Consider the following 20,014-nt stretch of genomic DNA (forward strand, 5'->3'; position numbering starts at 1 on the left):
CATAGATGGGAATACAGTAACTGTTGACTTAACACCACAGATTTTAAAGAAAATCAATTTAAGCTTGAGCTGATTGTCTGTTTTCAAGCATCATCACCACCAGATCAAATCCAATGTGCATTTTGCTACAGTGCTGAAAATTTTTCCTGTTTGATGGGCTTCGTGTTGAGCTAGGTCATGCATAAGGAAGTGAAAGAGAATAAGTAGGAGGTGATAATGAGAAGAAGAGGAATTTTGGACAGTTGGTCATGTTCTTTTGCTCAATCATCTACCTCCTACCAGCAAAATCTTGCTGCCGATTTCCAAGAGCTTTGGATCCTGACCAGGATGATGATGTGGCAAACCAGGAAGTGTGAAAATCCAAAACCACTTGCATGCCCCAGCTAACAATTGTGCAATTCAGCAGGCACATTCACATCAACCATCACTCAAACCTGTTTTTTTCCACCGAGGATTTTGTACTTTGATACATGCCAAGGGGCTGAAGAGCAATCTGTTTACAATAATCCTTTCAGGAAGGGTTGTTACTGCTTCCTTCTATTTCATAGCTCTAGTCGGGAACACATGTATCTGAATGGGAGGTTTAAGGTTACTGCACATATTCTGTCTGTTGTCCATTACCCCTCTCATCTCCCCATCCACAGTGCTGCTGAATCTGACCAGCAATATATATTTATTTAGAAATGCTCACCATTTAATCATATATCTCCTCTCAATTCCTTTTCCAGATGTGCTCCACTTTCCAGGCCAAATTTAACTTTTTCCAAGGAGATAACTGCAGGGCTGGTATTTTTTTAAACAGAATTTTTAATTGTTTAAAATTAAATTCTGTTAAATAAATTCTGTTTTTTAAACAGAATTTAATGACAGAAGTTAAAGACATTTATTTCAAAACTGGTTTTATATTTTAGTTCTTTTATAATCTGAAATGGTCCCCATGTCAGTGAGTAAGTTTCACTCCTCTCCTGTGGAGAAGCACAATGTCACAGCACAATAATTTACATTCTAGTTAAAAATTTGGTGACCCATTAGCTGCAACCTGAAGGAAATAGTGTAACTATAGGTAAATTGAAAAATGAGTGTTCTTTAGCAATATTAGTCTTCATTTTCAAAAACTATCATAAAAATGTCTTTGACTACTCAGAGAAAACTTGTATGTCCTTTGGAAAATTAGCTCAACAAGACCACCATTCTGAAACAAATCCAAAAATTTTGCTACAATTTCAGCATTTAGAAAAGTGAGCTGGTTCCAAGTACATACGCATTTTCCCTAAATAAATAGCTATGGGCTCTTGTCATTGAAAGTTAATATCTAGCATCAGAATAAATAAGTAAACAAATAAATGTAAGCGCGTACTGAATACAAAATAGTCTTTTCAATGGCAATGATGGTGGGAGCGGAAGAAGGAAGAGTGGTTTAACATTCAAATTGCTGAGTCAAGCAGATTACAAAATCCAGAACTGCCCTGGGCCATTGAATGACATTGCACATGGACTTAGTTCTGCTAGAAGCTTCTGAAGGACCTTCATTCATTCTTGCAGCCAATGAGAGAGAAAAGTGAAGAGTAATTCATAAGAGTGAAATAACATTTTTTCAATACGTGAAGATAAACAAAATTATATTGCTCGCTGTAAGATAAATACTGGAGATGTTGCAACACCTTCCTTAACACTTTGCATTACAGTTGGCATCACAACTACCGTAGCAAAATGCTGTGCCATCAGGATACCCACCTATAAGAAGGCATCTGCTGTGCTGTAAAGACAGAGGAAGAGTGATCAGCAATGCCTGAAAGGAAAAGACTTCCCATTCTGCCTGAGACTGTGTCACCCACACAACACTGCAACTGCTGACAAAACAAAATAACAACTTGTAATGATTACACAGTACTGCACAATTCTGTCAAATTTAATAAAGTCTGACCTTTTTTCTTTGAAAGAGCTTCTGCTTTTAAATATATGTAACAAAATGAACAAAGATCCAGAGTGCAAAAGAATGAAGAATGTATATATTGCTATTTTTGTTCCAGTTAAAATAAATGAATAAATAAATTCTGTTGTTATGACTACTGCACTGTGACCTTACTGATTTCCTTTTAATTAAGTTCATATTCTCCTCTGCAATACTGTTCCCTTCTGGAACACATGTTATATGCTTCTGGGAAGGAATAGCTCAATAAACTGTATAACAAGCAACATGGCATCTCTACAGGGTGAAAGTCCTAAAATTTAACAGGATCTAAAAGGAAAAAATCTGTATTCTGCATTTGATCCAGTTACTCTCAAACAGTAACCAAAGCTCACAAAAAAAAAGATGTGTGTGCTCTGGGTTATTCTTTTTTATTTTTAATACCATCTGGTGGTTTTGTAAGGGGGCTTTCACACCTGTCTCAAAGTTGTTCACACTCCTGTAATCTGGCTCCACAGGCCGTGTGTGCACAGAACTTCCCTGCAAGTCCCAGTGCTCCAGCATGCGGGGACAGGGAATCCTTTCAACACTGCAAGAATGTTCCCAGCAACACGTGAATCAAGAATCCAAACTAAAGAGTCCATTTAATTTTAGGTACGGTTTTAATACAAAAATGAAGTAAATAATATTATGATCCCTTTATGTATTTTTTAATAAATAATATTGTGTGTATAGTTAAAGACTACTCACTAGAATCAGCTGTTCTCCTGAGATTCTGATTCTTTAAAACAAAACAAAATATGCTAATTGATTCCATCAGGCAACTATCAATACCGACTTTAAACTACTTCCCTGGTTATTTTACAGTGGTTGTAGGGTTGTAAAACGGCAAGCAGAGCTTGCTGAGACCACTAGCATGCTGCAGTCATTCCTGCAGAGCGCAGAGAAGAAAAAGTAAGTGCCTGATGTCTTTTTAACCTGTTGTCCTCAAAAGTTTCCTGTAATGGAGATTTGAAGTCTCACCAGGTAATCTGCTGCAACACTCAGCTATCTTGACATGAGAGCACATTTCCTACCTGCTAAGCTAAATCACAGCAGGCACTGAGAAGACTTCCTTCCTTCTTTCCCCTTTGCCACTATGATCCATGCAGCTGTGGAGTGATATCACATCTTTCTTCAACTCTCCCTCCTCTAGACTTAGCAGCTCCACTGCCTTAAACCTTTCCACATAGATTATGTTTAAAATAGCAATCCTGTGACTCACCACTGTGCTCTCTCCGGTTGCTCCCCACCTTTCTAGATGCATCCTGTTTTCCCCAGTCATGGGGAGCAATTTAAATGTGTATCACAGTCCACTTTAATGTACAGCTGCAAATTCTTCACTCCTTTGAAGTACAATACCTGTACTTCGCATTAAATGCTTAGTTAAAAGGTAATGGCTGTGGTTGAGTTTGTTTCCTAACTCCAGTATATAAAACACTTTCTAGCATCTGTTTGTAATGTCTGTGTGAATACTTATTTCTAGTGTTAATCATTCACATTGCACACTAGGAACTGATATGTCCTTGTGTTTATTCCAAGTAGGGATATATTAACAATAACTTAATAACCAAAGCCTCAGCAAAACAGCTACCCCTCTCCCTGGTGATCACTTCCCTTGGGTTACCTGTAGGATGCTGACATGAGCTGTTCTCAGCTCCATATAGAAGAATAAGCTGGGGAAGTTATTTGTTTCTAAGAAAATAAAACTAACCACTTTGTATGAGACACTAACAGGTATCATCCCAGTCTTTAATAACATGGTCAGACAGAATTTGGCTAGGCTTTTGTTAAAATTTAGTGGCATAGGTAGGTCTAATATTAATCACATCTGGTCATTTTATGCATTTACTACAATGCTTACAAGAGGACTTTAGCATTAGGTAAAAGCAGATGTCAAAATTATAACACCAAATCAAGCCAAAACACTGAAGCAGAAGATGTCTGGCACTACTAACTTCTCCAGGGACCATATCTGTGCTCTGGAAGATCAGTAACTGAGCCATGTACTGAGGCTGAGCTGTAACAGGCAATGTGATCCCATGGAGGAAGCGACTGTTGCAATGTTTTATCATGTGCTTTTCCAACCTGTGTCTCAAGGCCATATTGCAACATTTTACATTGACTAGATTACTCAATTTGCTAAAATTAGATTTTTTGACATCTAAGGAATCAGTATTATTGCTTTGTGATCCCTTCCCTTGTTATACAGAATTAAACTGGCTCAGTCAGTCATACCAAACTTCCACACACCAACAAATCTTTTAAGGGCAGAAGTGATACAGGGTTTTTCTGTCATTGTCTTCTCTCTACCACAATCACAGGTTCATTTATTGCTATAATTTTGGATTTAATAACACTTGATACTTTAAGAACCTCAGAAACACTGAACTAGGTTAATATGCAGCATACCTTATGTCTGTGGTTGCCCTTTTACAGGCAATTCAGTCTACCTTTACCTGTGCAACTTTGGCTATCTCAGAATCTCGGAATTAGAGGATGGCTGAGTTTGGAAGAGACCTCTGGGTCCCTCTGGCTCCAGTCCTGCTCCAGCAGGGACACCCAGAGCAGGGTGCCCAGGGCCACGTCCAGGCAGCTTTGGAAGATCCCTGAGGAGACCCCACAGCCTCTGGGCAGCCTGTGCCAGTGCTCCGTCACCTGCACAGCACAGAAGTGCTCCTGGGGCTCAGAGGGAACCTCCTGTGTGCCAGTTTGTGACTATTACCTCTTGCCCTGGCACTGGGCACCACTGAGCAGAGCCTGGCTCCATCCTCTTTGCAGAGGCTTCAGGAATTTAAAGATACTGATGAGATCCCACTGAGTCTCCACTTCTCCAGGCTGAGCAGTCCCAGCTCTCTCAGCCTCACCTCTCTCTACTGTTGTAGAATTCTATTTCCTCAGTCCCACGAGGTTGTACTCTGTAATAATTAAACACTAACATAACTTAAATCATGAGGTGGTGGGTGATGTGTTTCAGCAGTGGTGACAGCAACAAGAAGAGAAAAGTTACCGGCAAAGTAATAAGCCTCAAGTCCTAAGAGAATGAAACATGCTAGGAATATTGGCACGTGGTTGAACTAGGCATAACTAAAATACATTTTCTTAATCCAGGAACTAATGGCTCTCATTGTAACTGGATTCAAAGATGTCACCTCAATTAACAAATTAACTCTTTTATACCTCTAGCTATTTATTTAGTTATTTATTTAGTTGTTTAGTTATTTAGAAATTGTAGTTTCTAAAGACTTATTTACACAGCAGTAACCTGCTAGAGAAGTAGCTTTCAAAAACATAGAAAATTCAGTATAGCAATATGTGATGCCTCAGCCTTCTTTCTGGAATATGTTTTTTATTCTCACATTCTCTTTACACACATCATTATTGTTGTTGTTATTGTAATATTATCATTGCTGTTATTTTGTAATTAAGAAACATTCCCACCATGTTTTTTTCAGGTGGAAAAAAATCAGCATAGTTACCAATTATTGAGGAAATGCAATGATTTCTACCAGATCACAATCTGGTGCCTTGTTCTGGATGGCCCTGCACAGTTGTCGCACCACAAAATGGAGAGTGTCTCAATCTGCTCATCCACATGAACTGGTAGATTACAACCAGGGAAATGTGTACAGAGCTGAATATAGGCTTTAATGTGTTGGAACAATGGTGGCAGCATTGGAATATCACGAAGTTTGTCCCAGATGGGTCCTACAAATGCTCACACAGGAGCAGAAAGAACCCCATATGCATGTATGTCAGGACCTACAGAACAAATATGAGGCTGCAGCTGGCAGTTTCCTGGATCACATCATTACTAGTGATGAGATGTGGTGTCACCACTACAAGCAGGAGTCAAAACAGCCGTGCACGGGGCGGTGACATGTGAATTTCCCATCAAAGAAAAGTTCAAGACGCAGTCCTCATCAGGTAGAGTGACATGCACTGTCTTTTACGATAGGAAAGGGGCCATCATTCTGGATTTCCTGGGACCTGGATAAACCATCAATTCTGACCACTACATTGCAACACTGACTAAGATGAAGGCTCAAACATCCAGAGTCAGGTCAGAGAAGAAGAGAACCATTCTCTTGCAACACAGTAACGCCAGACACCATACCAGTTCAAAAACCTTGGATCACACTGCCAATCTTGGCTAGACCATCCAACCACACCCACCATATAGTCCTGATTCAGCACCTTCTGACTTGCATCTGTTCTTACCAATAACAGAAAGATAGCGTGGGCAACATTTTCCTAGCAACACCATCATAGCAGCTGTGAAACAGTGGGTCACCTCCACTGGTGCAGATTTTTATAAGCACAGCATGCAGGCTGTTGTTCAGAGCTGCTGAAAATGTATAGCTAATGATGGTGACTATGTTGAAAAATAGTGTTTTGTAGCTGAGAATCTGCTCCATCAAATAGTGTTATTGTGCCCTTTGTATCAGTTGTAGTTCCCATGGAAATAAATAGGAGCCATTACTTTCAGAGTAACCTACATAATGAATATAACTGACCTTAGTATTTTCAATCAGACATCCTGAACAAAAGCCTAACGAGATGAAGATTTTGTTTTTTCTCAAGGAACCATGGTAATAAGGCAATGAATGATACGACATAATGAAGACTAATAATTCTAAAACCACTGGTGTCAGCAAGCGTATGATGCATCTGTTCACTCAAGATCTGGGACTATTGCTCATATTAACCACAGGAAAAGACATCCTTGCTTGACAGGAACATTCACATCACTAAACTGACTACTTCTTTTCCCAGAATTTGGGAAGCCATCATAATCCAAAGTGTAACATCTGTAACAGCCAACATGGGCTAACATCTTTCTGTTGCGATTAATTTAAACTAATTGTAACCTACAGAAAAACATCTGTAAGGGAATTTTATAAAACATGGCGGGCTTGTTTTTTTTCTACTGGTAAGTCACTGATCTGTTAGCACAATCTGTTAGCAAAGTCCCTCCACTCTTTTTAGAGCAGTAAATAACAAGTACCTCCAGAGCAAACCAGATTAACATCCAGCTGGGGAAGGTCACATTCAGACAGGTTGCTGTCACAAATTAATTCTAACACTAAAAAAGGCTGGTTATTTGTAGCAAAATACTGCATTATTCTGTAGTCATCAGGTTAACCAGGCTAGTTTCCATCTTCTGTAAAAATGCAAACTTGTGTTATGTAAGTATGCAAATTATGAGCCTACAGTAAAGTTTTGGGACACAGAACCAAGACTGAGGAGAGTCTTCCTTTAATGTGTAGTCTTCCTTTGTTACACATTAATGTAAAGAAACAAAGGATTAAAATACACAACAGGCTTTTGTTCCTGACCTGTGTCCACATATCAATTATAATTGTCTCTAGAGAAAATGTAGTGATGACAATGTGATTTTAAAGGGCCAGGATGATGGGTGTACCTCTGGTAGCATTTCACTCCATAGGAAGTGTGGAGTTCTGAAACCAGCCCCGTGACCATCCCCATTCCTAACACTTTGTGTCCACAGTGGGAGCAGCCAGATGTGGGCAAACTCAATCCTCTTCGGATGGCTCTGACAAAAAGTACACTGCCCTTCTAATGGAAGCTCAGTCCACTCAACCAAACCCAAACTAGTCTGATCCCTTCCCAAATGGGTACCCAAGTCTCAGCACCCATTATTTCACCTCCCACATCTACACCATAATACAGACATATACTTTTGTACCTGGAAAGGAGTCTAGGCAGACCTTCAGCAGTGACTGAACCATGATGTGAAATTTCCCCTTCCCTTTTTTTGCCCTGAAAGCTCTATTGGTACTGGGCTGACCTTGACTGACTGCCAGATGCCAATCCAGCTGGTCTCTCACTCCTTGCCTCAACAGGACTGGGGGAGGGAATATGAAGATGGTTGGGAAAGATTGATTTTATTTACTGTCAATTAAAAACATAGTAGAATAGCGAGAAACAAAGGCAAAATTAAAATCACCTTCTCTCCCAGTCTCTGTTAAAGTCCTTCACTCCTCACTTTTTGCCTCTTCCACCAACTCAAGGGGCACAAAGCTATGCGGTCAGTTTGTAACACTTTTCCTCCGCACGCTCTTCTGCTCTTGTCTGAGGTCTCTCATACAGTCTTTTACCAACTGCTCTATCTTTGTCCTTCCCAAGGGCTCTAGTTCTTCATGAACTGCTCCAGTGTGGATCCCCCATGTGCACAGTTCCTGCCGCCCTCCTACCCCTCTGTGGGCTGCTCTCCACAGGCTTCAGCAGCTCCTGCCCAGGGCCTATTCCTGCAGAGGCCCTCTATGGGCTGCAGCCTCCTTCAGGTCTCATCTACTGATGCATCGTTTGAACTGAAAATATCAAGTCTTTTATTCAAAAAGTCTCAAAAATTACATCACTTTCAAAAGTACTTTGGTGTAGGACAAACGAGTGACTGAAGCGTTGACAAGTCTTTCTGTCATTGTGGTATACTTTTCTACCAGAGAAACTTAGCACAGTGTCTTATCAACTCAGCTTTCCAACAGAGAAACATTCCACATTTCAGATTTCACTGTGAGAAATTTTTAAATTCACTGAAAAAAATGAAGCTGGAATGGATGATTAGAGGTCATCTAGACCAAAAAATATGGATCTTGAAACAAATAAGCCATTTCTCTCAGCACCTGTGGGTGAACTCTGTTTGGTCCCATGGACCTACATGGACCAATTTCTGTAAGTGGTCCCTGCTTGGATCTCCTTCTATATGGGGAAATGCCTTGTCCCTATAGCTACACTGTGACACTAGCCTCCAGGGCCTGTGAAGCACGAGGGCAGGTGATGCCAGTAACAACAGAGGAAGAGGCAGCTGTAAGTACTTCAGCCTTTTTCTTGTCCTTGGTCATTAGTTTCCCTGAGCTGCTGAGTCGTGCAACCACAGTTTCCATAGTCGGCCAACGCAGTCTGCCACAGTCCCTTTGCTGCCAATGTACTTACTGCCCTTCACATCCATCACTTGTTTCAATTCCAGCCCATTTCTGTTTTCTCAAAATCCACCCCTGCATGCCTAGACAAAATGTTTCTACCCTCAGACAGCCCATCTCCACATGTATCTCCTGTCAGCCTCCTCCTTTGCATTTGAGCTCACTCAGGAGTCGCCTGTCGTTCATGCTGGATTTCTGCTGTGTCTGCTGGAGGTTCTACACATCTGGGTGGACTGCTGTGGCTTCATCCAAACTGTCTCATAGGATTTGGGCATAAACAAACATCAAATTGAATTCCAACCTCAGGGTTACTCTTTCCTCACAGGGGTGGGCTTTGATGGTGCTGCACAACAGACAGATGTGTAAAACTCAGCAGAAGGACATGGTTCCCTTAAGGAACATGGCTATACTTAAGAAAAAAAATTATAATGGTAAGCCATCTCTGCTCTTCTGCTGGTATGTGACCGAACGGGCTTCACTGATTTTCTAAAATTTCTTTTCTTGCTTTTCCTTGCATTTCTGATTTAGTTGATCACATGGGGTCCGGTTAAGCAACTACTCAGGCTGGTGAGTAGCTATGTTAATAACTGTGCAAATGTTAGCAAGACTGCTTTATGACTCAGTCTTCACCACTTGAGTGCAAGCATCCCTTACTTGGCTGCGCAGCTTTGAAATGCTTGTGTTGCTTTTTAATGGTGTTGAGGTCAAAATGCAGCATTCTAGAAAACTCAGCATAACTTGCTTTGTGTGAAACAAAGGCTGCAGCTCTGCTCCAGGGAAGACATAGAATCATAGAATCACAGAATCATTAAGGTTGGAAAAGACCTCTAAGATCATCTAGTCTAACTGTCCACCTATCACCAATACTGCTCACTAAACCATGTCCCTCGGTGCTACATCTACCTTTTCTTTAAACACCTCCAGGGACAGTGACTCTACCACCTCCCTGCACAGAACATCTTAGTGGTATAACCAAGTTTATCGAGAAGCTGATATTATTGGCTTTATACTCAGTTACCAGAAATCATGGAAGAATAGAAGGACCCATTCTGCACCCAGGGCTGCCTGACCAGCAGGCTGTCAGCTTTCCAGACATGAATCAGTGTCATGAACCAGGAATCATTTCAAAAGAGACAGTAACATGATAAAAAGAAAAAAAACAGATGTAAAATGTTTCTTCAATGTTTTTTTGTTGACTGCACTCAAATTCAGTCTCACACATATGATTCTAGAGTATAAAATCCCAGTGGTAAATCTGTAATTCCTCTGGAATTACTTTACTGCAAGTCAAATCTCAGTGAAGTCTGTCACATCTTTGGTGTTTGAAGGGCTGTTTACTTTTCTGTTAGAATTTTTCAAATCATGCTAAAAGTTTTGCTAATTTTATTTATATTTCAAGTCAAGAGGCTCAGCACAGGTGAAGACACAAGAACTTGTCTTTCTGTGTCTACTCTGCCTTACAAACCCTGGTTTCCATCATCACCAAAACCCAAACTCACCATCATCAGCAGGTATGGACCTGCTAAGAATATGCAGATTCTTAGAGTGAGTCAGGAAATGCCTCAGACCTTGCCCACTCTGTACTTTGGGTTACATTTAGTGTGGACAAACTGAGTGCAGTGTATCTTTTCATGCTACAACAGTGTATTCTGCCTGCCCTTGCAACACCACTGCACGATCAGTCTATTTTAAATGGGACTCTGCTACTTATCTCAGAGATTTGCTGCATTACTGGAAATCTGAGTTTTCCTTAGGCCAAGTGTGAAATTAAAGCTTTCCTGCATGAAGATATATGTCTTTGTCAAGACAAGATATAAGCATTGCATCTTGGCCCAGTCCAGCATTGAGACAGATTTACAAATGGATGGGGACAGCCAGCTACAAAAAGAGAATTCACAGATGAAAGTGTCTCTAGGAGGTCATGCCCCTGCTCCTGTGCCAGCAAGGTTTGCATCTATACTGTGGTGAAATGCAGCTGATTGACCTCCTGCCCTCTTCCCTTCTCTCTGTCCTGTTCATGGAGGAAGGAAAGACTGCATGCACCCAAAGGTTATATCTTATGACCTCAGTTTATATTAAATAAAGCAAATTATTATGAGGAAAATTTTGAGAGATCTGTATGTTTCTCTTACCTAGAGACTTCTGATCCATGGCATGGAACAAAGAAGCAAACAAATTCAACAAGGCAGGATGTCAAACCGAACACAGGTAGGCTACGTCCCTTGTGGTTTACTGCCCAAGATGTTTATTGTAAAAACTTTTCTCTACATTTATGTCTCTTTCCCACATGATGTCCCAGACAAACTGTTCTAAATAGAAAGTCATTGAATGCAAAGCAACTCTAAACAACCATAAGACGGTAAATCCACAAGCTAAGGTTGCATAATTATTAGTAACCTAAGTCTGTTAGTTCTTTTCACATTGTTTGTGCTGAACCCAAACATATAATCCCTTCCTCAGGCCTTTCTTCCCCTAAAGCCATGGGGCGTGAGGCACATCCTGCTGAGAAATAGCTTAATGCAGCTTGATCCAGAGGAACTGAATTGTCTGCCTCCAGGGATGGGCAATGCTGAGAGGCCATGACAGGACCTCAGTAGCTAGGCAGCAGTAACTAGAGTTTTCTGTTCACACACAAAAGAGATATGTAGCCTGGATTCCTTGTGCCAAGAGTCCACTGAAGAAATCCCATCAGGGTTAATAGCTGCAGAAGTGGAGCGCAGACACCATGGAAATGGGGCACCCTCTACAGTCTAGACTCAGCCAAGAAAAATGGCCAACAATAACCATGAGGGGACTCCAGATTTGTGTTGCTCAGAGGCAGTTCTGCATCCAAAAGGCCTGTACCATGCAAAGCTGAGATGAGGATACCAAAGGTTTGTTTTGTGGAAAAACACCAGCAAGGTCACAAATACAAGTTTGAAATATTTTTTTAGTTGTATTAAATAACCAGGTAACAAAGCAAAAAGTATCAAGTGTCCTAGAGACCATAAGAATCCAGGTCTATCCGGTTTGGTAAGAGCTTATATGCAACATTGCATAATTCACAGGTGACCCAAACAAAACATTTCCCAGGAATTTTTGGCCACTCCTTTTGCCTGTTCTTCACTGCAGTTTGTTGTCCATGGCCAGAAACTAATCTCTACAAAACTGATGGCTCATTCCCCATCCACAGTGGGATGCATGAAATAGCAGGAAGAGCAAAATCAGAGAAACTCATGGATTGAGAAAAAAAACAATTTAATAAGTGAAGAAACTAGGGAAAAGAAAAAGGTGATGTCAAGGCAATCCCTCATCACCTCCCTTATGCAGATTGATGTCAAGCCAGTCTCCAAGAAACTGCCACCTCAAAATGCTGCCTATCCCTCCACCTTCTTCTTCTGCTAGCCCAATTGTAGTTCTGAACGTGATATTATATCATAGAGGATATCTCTTTGGCAAATTCACAACAGTTGTCCTAGTTGTGTCCTTTCCTAGCTTTTTATTCACCTCCATCCTATTCAATAGGTGAAACAGAGAAAGCTTTGCCCTTGTGCAAGTGCTGCTCACCAATACACAAAGCACTGATTAACACTTATAACCGCAAATCCAAAAACCATATAGTCTGCTACAAATAAAGCCAATCATATCCCAGTCAGACCCAATGCATTCACAAAGACAACTTAGCAACTCTTGATATACATCAACTCCATTGTTGGCCTACTCAGGTTAGCCAGAATCCAGCTGAGCCTCCTGTCCAAGTCAAATGACCAGGAAACAAAGGTCATTCACCACTGAGTCATTCAGTTTTACTTCACTTTTTCATCCCACTGCAGAGCACAAAATTACCACATTCAATAGAGGCTCATGTCTTGATAGCTATATATATATTTTTTCCCTAGGCCAGAAAGACTCTGATGCTCATCAAGGGGTTCTTAAAGGACATAGTTTCATGAAGTTCTCACCTCAAAAAATGTCAGGGTGTAAATGTTTCAGTGGCAATATTCCAAATCTCCTCAACTGATTTTTACATCATGGTGCACTTCTATTTTCATTGTGTGGCTATAGTAAGTGTAGCCAGTATTTCTCCCAACCTCCTTGAACTTCCTCAACTCTCTGGCATTGGCATAGGTTCCCTGCTGAATGTAAATGATGTGACTATGATAATAGGGCAGGAAATGTTTTTTCCCAACCCACATTTTTTGTCATTTAAAACCAAGGTAAAAAGACAACGTGTAAAATTCACACCGATCCATCATAAAATTAAAATCAATTCCCTTTTGATATTGATCTTCTTATTAGAATCAGATTTATTCCCAATGATTTTGAGCTCCCCAAAAATGAATTCATTTTCATGGAAAGATTTTTATTTCAATTTAAGTCCCACATTCAGTGAAATCTTCTCTCTATTTTGAAACAAAAGAAAGAAAAAGGAGGAGAGCTGACAAATTTCGAGGAGAAAATAAAATGGAGCATAAAATCTGTCCTTTCTCAGCAAACTCTCATGCTTAAACTCTCATTTTCAGCTGTGTCCGAGGCCCAGTTGAGGATACAAGGGAGTCTGCCAATTGGAATGGGGCTTCAAATTCTTCTGAAGTATATGAGGAGTTAATCAGTACCACACTCAAGACTCACAGAGCTCAAAGAGGCTTAAACACGTCTCACCTGCAACCCAGGCCCTGGTCTGGACTCTACTTGATTGTCACAATCAGACATAAAGTCAGTTGTTGAGGAAAAAGACAAACCTGCTTCTAGAAGTAAATCGGCTTTTGTCATCAAGTTTTCCAGTTTTAAAATGCACAGGTTTCCTGCAGGCCTACCAAAAACGTACAGAAGTAATCATATGAAGACCCAGTCCTTTGACAACTATTTCAGATGTGCAATTAAGTTCTCCTGCATAATTCAGCAGTTTTTTGGTACAGATCATCTCTCTAATATCAGAAGTATTTCTAATCAGTCAGAAGTACAGTGAATTAAATCCCAGAAACTCTTCCACAGATGTTCACTTATACCCGCATGAGCTATGTTGTTGTAAGAAGCAGTAACAATATTTTCCCTTTTCTGTGCAATTCCTTCTGGATTAGAGGTAACACTGTCACAAAAATGCACAGCCTGAAAAAAATCACAAGTCACCTTGCAGACTGCTGTTTCCAGTACTCAAAACCCATCACTTCCATTGGGGTTTGGTGGAGTGCAGCTGCTACAGTGTAGGTCTCAGGGGACCCGGCAAGTGGTGGCTACCCTCCTCAGCTCTGGTTTCCTCCACCATGGACCTCCAGCAGGTTGCACTGGTAGAGCTGCAAGTAGAATATGACTACATACTTGTTAGTGTAAACTCTTTTTTTTTCTTGAAGGCTTTCACATATTCTTCTCAGGTGAGCTAGTGCACCCATTCATTTCATAGGCAAGCTGTCTGACCAAGGTGTTGCAAAATTCTCTGTGTATAAGGAACTTTGAGGGAAATGTAGTAAGAAGTGATTATACAGTGACTATATTGATGAGGTTACAGAAAGTGAACTCTGCAACCCTGTGGTTTCACTTCTAGAATAATATGAAAAGAGAGAGCCAAAGCTGGCTGCTAGCTGTGACATGACATCAACAGGGAAGTCAAAGGGAGTATTTGTTTAACATGCTTTCATTTATTTCTTAGAATAGTGATGGCATTACATTAATACCACCGAAAACTGAGTCACGTACATGATTGCCGCACGGAGCTCGCCGGATCTATATAAGCATTTTAGCTCTGGTCTTGGGAGACAGAAAGTCTACCACTTTCTGCAGCAGTGAGGCTCCTTGGCAATGCTGGCGACCATGCAATACCTCCTACTTTGTGCTGCCATTATCCTACCACAGAGCCTTTCTTTTCCAGTAGAACTTAAAACAGCATTATGGAGCAACACAGACTTAGACATTGCACAGGTACGTTACCAAGGAGGCAACGTAACTGCATTGTGAATAGCCTGATTTTTTACTTAACTTCTACATTCCTCTTCTGTCTGTTTATATTATCTTCTCTTAATTTTTGCAGAGGTGACATAGAACTACTTAAACTTGCTGGTTGTCTTAGACAGCCTAAGTCTAACTTGAAAAAGAGATCGAGTTCCAACTAGTAAATAGTGGGAGCATATAATTTTTAATACATACCAAAAATATTTTTATACTATTTGGAGCTCTGTGGATTTGAATACTCAGTAAATTGCATTTATTTGAAAGGACTGCTTGCTAAGAATGTTCTGCTGTACAACTCTTTTCATGTATGTTAATCTGTACTACAGAGAAAATACCATATGTTAAACTGAAATGAGATGAAAAAAATACATCTAAACTAGCCATGGCTGCTGGACAATGAAGCAATTCAAGCAAATCTAAAATGCAATTCCTGAAAGAACGCAGGTATACATACTATTTTTTGTTTTCCTTTTCTTTTTCCAGACATATCTCAACAAATTCTTTCCACTTCTTGAAAAACACCCTGCCATCAGCCTAGAAGAAAGGATTAAAGAAATGCAGAAATTTTTCCACCTGACTATAACTGGAAAATTAAATGCAGAAACAAAAAAAATAATGGAACAGCCCAGATGTGGAATCCCTGATGTAGCAGATTACCAAACATTTTCTGGAAGTCCACGATGGAATAAGAGATACTTGACTTACAAGTTAGTGGTGTTTTAGATCTTATAGAAAAAGGAGTTGTTTTGAGCTTAACTATGCAGGTTTCCTTCAGAGCTTAAATGTCATTTATCTGTTTCCTTTTGCTGTTAGGATCGTTAATTACACACCTGATCTACCCCGAGAATATGTGAATGATGCAATTAGAAGGGCTTTCATGGTATGGAGTGATGTGACTCCACTGCACTTCAAAAGAGTCACCTGGGGACATGCAGACATTGTGATTAAATTTGGACGTCGTGGTGAGACTATATAATTTTTAAAATGCAGTGCTCCTTTTCTGACTTACAACATGCATTCTTATAGCCAGAGGCTTAAGAAAGAATAACAAGTTTGGAATTACCAATAAGTTTGCTTAGAGCTTATCTTCCCTTTATCATGCCACCAGTTTTATATATCATGAATCAGTTTAATTCCTATGTAACCATTAGAAAATCCCTTAGGAGTTACAGTTGTGAAAGAGAGGAAGAATTCAACTCCAAACTGAGACATCCAATTTTAAATGTTCACGTGACCATCTGCCTTGACAAGCAGTGCAAACCAAACAAATGAGAAGATATCTGTAGAGGAAAACAGCTGCTGCTGAAGGCCCAGAATTCACAAGCTGGATTTAGGCAGGTTCAGGCAGCTTTACTTTGGTCTAGCTCCAATTTGGTTATCTGGACTGAACATCTTGTGCAAGCTGGGGTGCATTAGGGTTGGTCCCAGAGAGGATCTTCTCATTGTTTTTCTTCCAGGAAGAATCTCACTAGTGGATTCCCAAGACTGCAAGGTGCAAGCCAGAGCATGATAAATGGGGATGACCATTAGGGTCACTTCAAAAGCTCACGTGTGATCCAGGCTAATATGTGAACGTAGTCATATCTTTTACTTATGTCTGGCACCTAAACTGACTCAGTACACCCAAACTGAATGCCTACTTTAGCTGACTTGTTCTCTAGACCCACTGATGATATTTACTAGATCTCCAGCAACGGGAAGTGAAGATCAAACTCCTGGTTTATTTACATCACAGATAACAGCATATAAACACGAAAACATGCCAAGCCCCTGCTTCGCTCCTGGGAAGCATGTTACTAGGAACAGTCTATTAATGTGCCAGTCAAAGTGAGAAGGGATTCTGCAAGCTGGAATGTGTTTTAATTCCTTGTCATGCAGTAGGACTAGGTCTCTTCTGCCTGCACTAGCTCTGCCTCAGGGTCCATCCCTGTGGTCTGAGGAAAAGGACACATATTGGTATTCAGTTCCCCAGAAATTCTCAATCATGTTAGAGCTCTCTCAGTGGGAGGGGAACATTTTCAGATTTGGTACAAATATCCTGTCCTGTAGGCTTTCAAGATAGGAATTGGTAGCATCCAACAAGCACTGTCATAGCAGCAAGTAATAGACCATACTAAGACTGGGGAGAAAAGAACTCAGTTATTCAGATACACACTTTCCTGTACCCTAAACAATTGGCTTCCACTACAGACAGTACAAGTGAGTGTCTAAAACTTACACTGCACAGTGCTGATCTACAATAAAAACGTTCAGGAGCTTATAACACCTAGCACTAAGGATTTATTCTGAAATAAACGCTGAATGCTGCCTCAGAAACATATTTCTGACAAAGGCTCAGCTGTCTCTGACGCGTACAGAAGCTCCAATTTTCAAGTCTAGTTTTTGGATCTAAGTCATGAATTTGGAGAGGGTTTCCTAAAGACTTGTTCCCCATTTTCACAAATTTGCTGTTATAATAGGATTTTTTTTTACCAATAGTAAGGAAAAAAGGTAGTGCAAACAAGCAACATGCTTCAGTTTTTCTGAATGTAAGCATTAGAGCTCATGCTATCTGATGACATTTCTTTCTTTTCAAATGCAGAGCATGGTGATGGAAATCCTTTTGATGGAAGAGGTGGCACATTAGCTCATGCTTTTGCACCTGGAGCAGGGCTAGGTGGAGATGCTCATTTTGATGATGATGAAAGGTGGTCAAAATACTATCAAGGTAAAACTGATTTGTGTTTATGAAGGGGGAAGAGCAAATACTGCATATTTGTGTCACAAGAACACAGCCATAGGAAATGTTTTCCATAACACTTCATGCTTCAGTACCACTTCAGTATCAGCCTTTCCTTCTTTTCAACTACCTAAGTGCTTGTGCTTCCTTATCATTAGCAGTTACATAATACTTGTTCTGCCTGGATTTCAAAGCAATTTTCACAGGCTAAGCAAGGATCTAGATCGTCTGTTTTGCTTGTAGGAGTAAGGTTTATTGAAATCAGAGGGGGAAAGACACTCAGGGTCTCTGTGTCTGTATGCAAGGGATAAGCACTATTTTTAATAAAGTATAACAATTAAATGAGAAAGTTCAGTAATAAATAATCAAAACTCCAATGCTTCAGTTCAGTTGAATGAAAGACATACATTCTCCTGCTGCTTGGATTCTTTATATGTTAAAAAGAAATGCCCAACCTTTAACATACTTTTCCATGTTTTTATGCTGCAGGAGTTAATTTGTTCCTTGTTGCTGCTCATGAATTTGGCCATTCTTTGGGACTCGCCCACTCAAATGTCCGTGGAGCCCTGATGTACCCTCTCTACTCATACGTGAACCCCGAAACCTTCACACTTCCAGAGGATGATAGGCGAGGAATTCAGAAGTTATACGGTAAATTCATTTGATTTTCAAGATAAAAACTACCAGTGTATAGGTTTCACTACTCTCCCTGATTGCAGGAGCTTGCTTGTACTACCAAAAAGAAAAAAGGGGAGTAAATCTTGGAAAAAAACACATTCCTGTATACTCCATCCATTGTATCTGTTCCGTAACATGTCCCTATTGCAACCAAGAGCCAATGGAGAGGCAGTGCAGCAGCCTGCCACACTGTCTTTCTGTACACCTGTGCATTACCAGACACATCCTATGGACCTTACTTTGTAAATGAGCTATTTCAGCAAGTGGGGAGACTGGCTGAGTATGGCATTGCTCCCTGGGAAAATGATACTGTCCCACTAACTAAGTCAATGGGATAGATTAGTGAAAACAGAAACTACTCAGAAGTAATAGTGAAGCATAGCTGGAACAGACCCCATGGGATAAACTTTGCCATGGTTTATTACTTTTAGGCACCATTTTCATCAGGGCATTCTAGAGGAACGCTGGAAATAAAACATAATTGTTTGTGTTGTCTATTTCCAGCACAGTCTCTATGTTTTGTGTTTCTTTCCCACAGGGAGAAAGTCAGCAAACTCTTGAAGAAGGTGCTTCAAAAAAACTAAGAATTCAGATTTCATAGTTTTGGTATTCCAAAACCATTTAAATGCTCTGGCTAATTAAATGTCTAAGTGTCACATTCTATCTTGAACTTTTCGTGATTTGTTTACACATTACCCAATTTCATGTGAAAATTAAAAAATCAAACATCTTGTATACTATGTTGTCTAATGCTTGCTGTTTTGTTTTTCTTCTGGCATTTCACTGGTGAATTAAATAACTCCTACAGGTACATCAGACAGAAAAATACTCTCCTGAATAGAGGTGTAGGTACCGAAAGAGCCTGTGTACATCTACGACTGGAGTTACTAGCCCTCTTCCTGGCTCACTTCCAGTTCCCAAACATGTCCTGTCCCTTCTCAGTCCCTGCTGCTGACTCCTCAGAATCAGAGTGCTTCCTGTATGGCTCACACAAAACCAAGCACAGACAGTGTTTCCAGAACCCTGGAACCACCTCCTCACTGCTGGAGCTGTTGTCCTGGGGCACCTGAGCTGCTCTGTGCTGCAGGGTGGGCCCGTCTTCCTGCCATAACTGAAGAGCTGAAATGACACAGGGAAATGCATCAATGTCCCTCAAATCCCAGGACAAAATGTCCACAGGTCCCTGAGCAAAGCACCACCTGAGAAATCTCAAAGCCTCCACTGGGCTCAGTCATTGGATGGGATGGGAAGGATGCTATGAGTACAGCTTACGTTGCATGCAGGATAGAATGTTACAAGGTCGTTACTCCTTCCACTCTGAGTTCTTGTGTTTGTTCATGTGGAGAGAAAGCTTCTACTTCAGCACCTTTGCAAAATGACAGCATTTCCCAGCATTTTTCCAAAAGTAATGGCTGAAGTATGTCACTGACTGATCCATTTAGAGTGTCAAGATGATATAAGCATAGGGTTTGAAACATTCTCCTTGAGGCGCTTTTCCCTCAGAGAAGTTTCTCAGCTCTGGTAAGTCAGAAGTTTGGAAGCACTCCTATCAGTTACCAGTCATTTCTTACACCTGAAGTTCAAAGATGAAGTACCTAGGACTATCTGGACATTCTCCTGAAGGCACAGGTCTCAATGTAATAGAAAAATAGAAAGTCCCACACTAAGGTCAGATCCCAAACTGTGTTAAAGACTGCAGAAAGGAACTAGTGAGCTCCACAGCCTTTGTGGATGCCTGACCAACTTGGTTAAGCAGCGTCTCAGGAATACCAGCTGTATCTCAGTGGATCCAATGCTGTT

The 20,014-nt window shown here is 40.6% G+C and overlaps 1 protein-coding gene across 1 annotated transcript; it reads left to right on the forward strand.

Moving 5' to 3' along the window:
- Positions 14,527-18,201, forward strand: MMP7 (matrix metallopeptidase 7). The gene is made up of 5 exons (XM_021407777.1): positions 14,527-14,787; positions 15,301-15,524; positions 15,631-15,779; positions 17,399-17,524; positions 18,026-18,201. Exons 1-5 carry the CDS (start codon positions 14,668-14,670, stop codon positions 18,199-18,201), a joined length of 795 nt encoding a protein of 264 aa, XP_021263452.1. The 5' UTR covers positions 14,527-14,667.

This window comes from Numida meleagris, chromosome 1, assembly GCF_002078875.1.
Source record: "Numida meleagris isolate 19003 breed g44 Domestic line chromosome 1, NumMel1.0, whole genome shotgun sequence".
Classification (NCBI taxonomy): Eukaryota; Metazoa; Chordata; class Aves; order Galliformes; family Numididae; genus Numida; species Numida meleagris.

Bases quoted from the DNA above. Each gene is read 5' to 3' on its own strand.
- MMP7 (XM_021407777.1), top strand. From the start codon at position 14,668: ATGCTGGCGACCATGCAATACCTCCTACTTTGTGCTGCCATTATCCTA. The intron at 14,788-15,300 runs GTACGTTACCAA...TTCTTTTTCCAG, and splicing joins CAGACTTAGACATTGCACAG to ACATATCTCAACAAATTCTT. The intron at 15,525-15,630 runs GTTAGTGGTGTT...TTTTGCTGTTAG, and splicing joins AAGAGATACTTGACTTACAA to GATCGTTAATTACACACCTG.